Source organism: Penaeus chinensis, chromosome 23, assembly GCF_019202785.1.
Source record: "Penaeus chinensis breed Huanghai No. 1 chromosome 23, ASM1920278v2, whole genome shotgun sequence".
NCBI lineage: Eukaryota > Metazoa > Arthropoda > Malacostraca > Decapoda > Penaeidae > Penaeus > Penaeus chinensis.
In genome coordinates, this window is record NC_061841.1 from 8243031 (window position 1) to 8249359 (window position 6329).

General features: G+C 41.9%; 1 protein-coding gene across 1 annotated transcript in view; it reads left to right on the forward strand.

The window, feature by feature from the left end:
- Positions 1–4787, forward strand: part of LOC125037645 (ionotropic receptor 93a-like) — a 55978-nt gene extending 51191 nt beyond the window's left edge. Inside the window, 4 exon segments of the mRNA XM_047630846.1 lie at positions 86–266; positions 1453–1531; positions 2807–2964; positions 4672–4787. Coding sequence (XP_047486802.1) covers positions 86–266; positions 1453–1531; positions 2807–2964; positions 4672–4787 — 534 coding nt within the window.
- Positions 4788–6329: the final 1542 nt, after the last annotated feature.

Sequence of the window (6329 nt, forward strand, 5' to 3'; positions counted from 1 at the left end):
ATGATCACTATCCCTCTCATTCTCATCGTTATCTTCGTCCTCCGTTCCTCCTCCCGCTCCAATCCCCTCTCGTCTCTCCCCCCAGAACGCCAAGGAGAAGTTCGCGGACATCGGCTCCCTGGCTGAAGTCCACGATGCCAAGTCGAGTCAGATGCTGTACGATCGCGTCCGCTCCTCGCCGCACGCCTTCCTCGAGTGGAAGACGAATCTGCTGTTTATCATGAAGGACGAGTTCAAGGCGACGGACAGCTGCGATTTCTCGTTGGGTGAGTTGGTGGTGGTTGGGAGGGGAGGGGGGGGGGGGGTTGGGAGGGGGGTTGTTTGTTTGTTTGTTTGTTTGTGTGTGATTTCTATTTGTTTTCTGATTTTTCTAAAGTCACATTCGGGAGAAAAAAAAAATAATAAAGACAAATTCGTGTTTAATGCCAAAAGTCACATATGAGCTTACCTCGAGAAGCCAGCACTTTAATATTTTATCATGATTAATGTTCCCTGCCTTTCAAAAAGCACTTTAGATAAAAAAAAAAGAGAAAAAATGAAAGAAAAAGAAAATAAATGGCTTTATATTTAGCCATTTTTACATAATGAGAATCGGTAATGAACTTTCCGAAATGTGTCGGATCTGAAAACATGTAAACAAAAACGAAATTATATGTTCATGGTTAAATATTCTTCACGTCAAGGGATAAAAGTTGCTTTGATGCGAAAATGCATGTTTCAGTAGTGATATAAAGTGACTGGGTTGTACATTTTGTTTATAACTTTTATAACTCTCGTATTCTGTTAGTTTTGTGACTTTCTGTTTTATCTATTAATTCGTGTATTATTATTATATCCGTTTTAGTGTAACAATTTTCCCTTTATGATCTCTCTCATTTTTTCTCTTTGTCCCTTCTACTTTCTACCTTTCTACCTTCCCTTCCCTTTATCCAGCTCGGTTTTTCTCTTCCTCTCTTTCTCACATTTTCTATTTTTTTTTTTTTTATCTTTTTACTTTTTCCACATACGATCTTCATCAATAGCTCTCTCTCTCTCTCTCTCTCTCTCTCTCTCTCTCTCTCTCTTTCTCTCTCTCTCTCTCTCTCTCTCTTTCTCTCTCTCTCTTCCTCTCTCTCTCTCTCTCACTCTCTTTCTCACTCTGTATCTGTCTATCTTTGTCTCTGTCTGTCTGTTTGTTGTTATCTGTTCGTGTATCTGTATCTCTACCTCTGTCTCTGTCTGTCTGTCTAACTCTCTCTCTCTCTCTCTCCCTTCATCTCTCTCTCTCTCTCTCTCTCTCTCTCTCTCTCTCTCTCTCTCTCTCTCTCTCTCTCTCTCTCTCTCTCTCTCTCTCTCTCTCTCTCTCTCTCTCACACATTCTCTCTAACTCTCTCTTATCTCTTTCTAAATCTTCCCCCTCCCCCCCCTCCCCTCTCTCTCTTTTTACAGTCTATATTTCATTATCTCTTTCAGGTAAAGAAGAATTTTACCACGAAAATGTCGCAATGGGAGTTCCGAGAGACAGTCCCTACATTGGAAGATTTAACAAAGAGTAAGGCCCGAGCTTATGCACTGCTGTTTGCATTTCCTCTTTGTATGGCTCTGTGCATGTGTGTGATTGGGTATTTCTGTGCAGTTGTGTGTGGTTTGTTTGTGAGTGAATGAGTGTGTGTGAGTTCTCGCGTGTATGTGTGTATGTGTGTGTGTGTGTGTGTGTGTGTGTGTGTGTGTGTGTGTGTGTGTGTGTGTGTGTGTGTGTGTGTGTGTGTGTGTGTGTGTGTGTGTGTGTGTGTGTGTGTGTGTGTGTGTGTGTGTGTGTGTTTATGTGTGTGTGTGTTTATGTGTGTGTGTGTGTGTGTGTGTGTTTTTGTGTGTGTGTGCTTGTGTTTTGTGCGTGTGTTTTTTTTGTGTGTGCTTGCGTGAAATGTTGTATATGTATGAGTGTTAAACGTATTATCTTTGTCGATTTTTTATGATTAGTTATCCAAGCGAAACTGAAACATATATATATATCTCACGGTCTCTGGTTACGTAGCATATCACATATCACACTGTATTAAGAAATTAATAATTAATCTCGCATTTCTTTCTCATTGCCTCATTTTCAACGAATTATTGTTTTTTATTTCTTTTGTTTAAGTTTATTTACAAATACTGCGTATAAATGATGAATCTGATAAAGCAATTTGATTTATATTCTAATGATTTTTAAATGTTAATGTTTTGATTTCTGAAAATTATATCTTACGTATTTATGATTTTTTTTTTTGAAATTCTAATCCGTGACTAATATGCTTCTTCTGTTTCTTTGATTTACGATTGATTTCACTGATGGTTTCGTTCACTCAATTCTATAATTTATTCATGATTCCATTCATATTGTCTATGATCTATTGACGATCTCCTTCACTCCATTTATGATTAAAATCCGATTTAATTTATTGAATTCTATAATTTATTTATGATTCACATTGTCTATAATTTATTAACGATATTTTTTTCGTTCCTCTTATCTATTTCCATTTATTTCCGATTTTATTAATCCATTAACGACGTATCCTCATCTTCATTAATCCCAACACTGCTTTATAATCCTATTTCATTAACCCATTAAATCCATTAATAACCCAATCTATAATCCCACAATCCAATCCATAATCCACATCCAATAATCAATAATCCAACTCGATTCCTCCATCCATTAATCCAACAATCCAATCCACAATCCACATCCAATAATCAATAATCCAACATTTACTCGATTCCTCCAAACATTAATCCCACTCTTCCTCCTCCCCCCTCCTCCCCCCTCCCCCACCCCCTCCAGGATCAAGAAGATGCAGATCGGCGGCCTGATCCAGAAGTGGAAGCAAGACTACTGGCCCAAGAAGGACAAGTGCTCCTCGACGGCCTATGGAGGAGGAGACGCCACCAGGACCGTGTCGCTCTCGGATATGCAAGGGTCCTTCTTCCTGCTCTTCCTCGGTGAGTTGTGGGTGGGTGGGTGCAGTGTGGGGGTGGGGGAGGGTGGGTAGGGGGTGTGGGTGGGTGGGTGGGTGGGGGTGGGTGGGGGTGGAGGGGTGTGGGTGTGGGTGGGTGGGTGTGTAGGGGAGGGTTAAGGGAGAGGGTGTGGGTGGGTGGGTGTGTGGATGGGTGTGTGGGTGGGGGTGGGTGTGTAGGGGAGGATGAAGGGAGAGGATGTGGGTGGGGGTGGGGGTGAAGGGAGGGAGTGTGGGTGGGTGCGGGTGAAGGGGTGTGGGTGTGGGTGGGTGGGTGGGTGGGTGTGTAGGGGAGGGTGAAGGGAGAGGGTGTGGGTGGGTGGGGGGTGGAAGGGTGAAGGGAGGGGATGGAGGGAGGAGTGTGTGGGTGGGGGTGGGGGTGAAGAGAAGGAGGAGGAGGAAGAAGGGTGGATATGTAGAGATTTGATGTGTATGTATATATATGTATGGATGTATGCATATATGTATATATGCAAGTATATATATATTTATATATATATATAAATATATATATATATATATATATATATATATATATATATATATATATATATATATATATATGCGTGTGTGTGCGTGTGTGTGTGTGTGAGTATATATATATATATATATATATATATATATACATATGTATACATGTATATATATGTATAAATGTATATATATATATATATATATATATATATATATATTATTTATATATGCTATTATGTTACCATTGTTATTTTCTACATGATATTTTTTGAAAATATAATTATACAACATTAGCTAAGTAAACAAACTAACCATGTTTTCTCTCTCTCTCTCTCTCTCTCTGTTTCTTCTTGATTTCTCCCCTTCTTCTTCTCACCTACTTATCCCCACTTATTCCTCCGTTTCTCTCTCTCCTCCTCTATATCTTTCTACTTTTTCCCATTTTCTCTCTCTTCCTCTTTCTTCATTTCCTTCAATCTTCTTTCTCCTCCTCCTTCCCTTTTCTCTCCCTCTCGCTTCCTTCCTTCCTGTTTCCCTCCTTTTCTCTGTTTATCCTCCCTTTCCCCCTTCTTTCCTCCATTTCTCCCTCTACCTTTCTTCCCTCTCTTTCCCCCCTTCATTCTTCCTCCATTTCATCCCCCATTTCTTCCCTCCTTCTTTCCTCCCCTTCCTTCTTGCCCCCTATTTCTCCCTATTTCTTTACTCTTTTTTTTCTCCCCTTCCTTATCCCCCCTTATTTCTCTCGATTTCTTCCCACCCCCTTCCTTCTCCCTCATGTCTCCCCCCCTTCCTTCTCCCCCATTTCTCCCCTCCTTCCTTCGCCCCCATTCTTCCCTCCTTTCCTATTTCTTCCTTCCCTTTCTTCTCCCCCATTTCTTCCTTCCCTTCCTTCTCTCCCATTTCTCCCCTCCTTCCTTCTCCTCCATTCCTTCCCTCCTTCCTTCTCTCCCATTTCTCCCCTCCTTCCTTCTCCCCCATTTCTCCCCTCCTTCCCTTCTCCCCCCTTTCTTCCCTTCTTCCTTCCCTTCCTTCTCCCCCATTTCTTCCTCCCCTTCCCCCCCCCCTCTATTTCTCCCCTCCTTCCTTTTCCCCCATTCCTTCTTCCCTATTTCTTCTCCCCATTTCCTCCTCCCCTTCCTTCTCCCCCATTTCTTCCTCCCCTTCTCTCCTCCCTCCCCCTATTTCTCTCCATTCCTCCCCACCCTCTTTTCCCCCACAGGCTTCGTGCTGGCGGCCGTCGTGATTTCGTGCGAGTGTATTTTCCGGAGGCAGATCAAAAGCGGCCAAGGTTCGCCCACCAGTACTGGCACATTGGTCAAGCCGTTTATGGCTTAGGGATCTCGAATTCCTGCAAAATATGATCACTTTTACGCCCATTCCCTCGCCTGCCTCTCGCCGCCGCTCGACCAAGGCGTCTGTGTTCTCGCCTGCCTAGGAATGAAATCTGAATCTTTTTTTTTTTTTTTTTGGAATGTGGAATGTGGAATGGAGTAGTGTGGAGTGGAGGGGAGTGGGGTAGTATGGAGTGGAGTGGAGTGGAGGGGAGTGGAGTGGAGGTGAGGAGAAGAGAATAAAATCTGGTCTTCGGATTGAAATTGGGTTGAATTTATGGGTGTGTGGAATCAAAACAGATCCAGCCTGTCAAGTGAAATCGGATTGAATTTAAGAAGAAACATGTCCGATCGAATAAAGAAAAAAGAAATTCGACTAGATCTTCCATGATACGCCTATCTACCAGTTCATAGGCCTAACCTCTCCCACCGTTTAGACTGAGGGGGAGTGGGGAGTTTTGGATGATTCGGGGTAGAGGGGGGGAAGGGGGCATGAAGGGAAGTGGTTTGTCCTCCCCCCCCCCCCCCACCAGTTCCTTGACTACCGCTTCCACCAATCCACAATTAACTCCCTCCTGAGTAATCCACTCCAACCCCTCCCCCCCCCCACGAGAACATATGGACAAAGGATAGTTAACAAATTAGAAGGAACTAGCACTTTTCGCTCACTCTTAGCGCTATCACACACACACACACACACACACACACACACACACACACACACACACACACACACACACACACACACACACACACACACACACACACGCACACACGCACGTTAATGTATATACTGACGCATGCTTTGATAGGCCAGATTTGAATATACAATTTTCTTGAAATATTAAAACAGAATCAATCTTCTTAGATCCACATTCTCCAAGTCATGTCACGCTCCAATGGCCAATAATCTTGACTTTGGAAGTTATTGAAGAGCTAATTGCATGGGTTGCACGCTTGTCTTGCATGGTGACCTTAGTTGCAAATGTGCATGAAATCACAGAATGTCAATTGGCAAGTGTTTGTTAAGGAATTTTGCTTTTAAATATTATCTTTTTCATTTATTTTTTTTTGCAATCAATTTTTTTTTTTGTGATATATGTAAACAATATTTCTATAGAATTTCACAATTCTGAATAAATTGAAAAGGTTGTTATCTCACCAGCAAATGTGTGTGTGCGTGCGTGTGTGTGTGTGTGTGCGTGTGTACCTGTATGAATGTGCGCATGAAGAAGTACGTGTAGATACCAGCATAAATACTTTGGTGCATATTCATGAATAACAAACATGCAAGATGAATGAAAATTCCACGATACGAAAATACCACTCAAGGTACACTCACAAACTCACGAATGATGGAATGAAATATCCTCACCTTCGTAATATAGATTCAAATATTAACTTCATTAGCTTATGTCTACAGGCTGCTAAAATATCGAGTAATGTCTGTTTCTTTGTTTTCTTAAAGATTTTTACGGTTTATTTTTTTTAACAGCCTTTTTATGGTTTAAAATATATGTTTACAAGGACGAATATCCTTATGCAA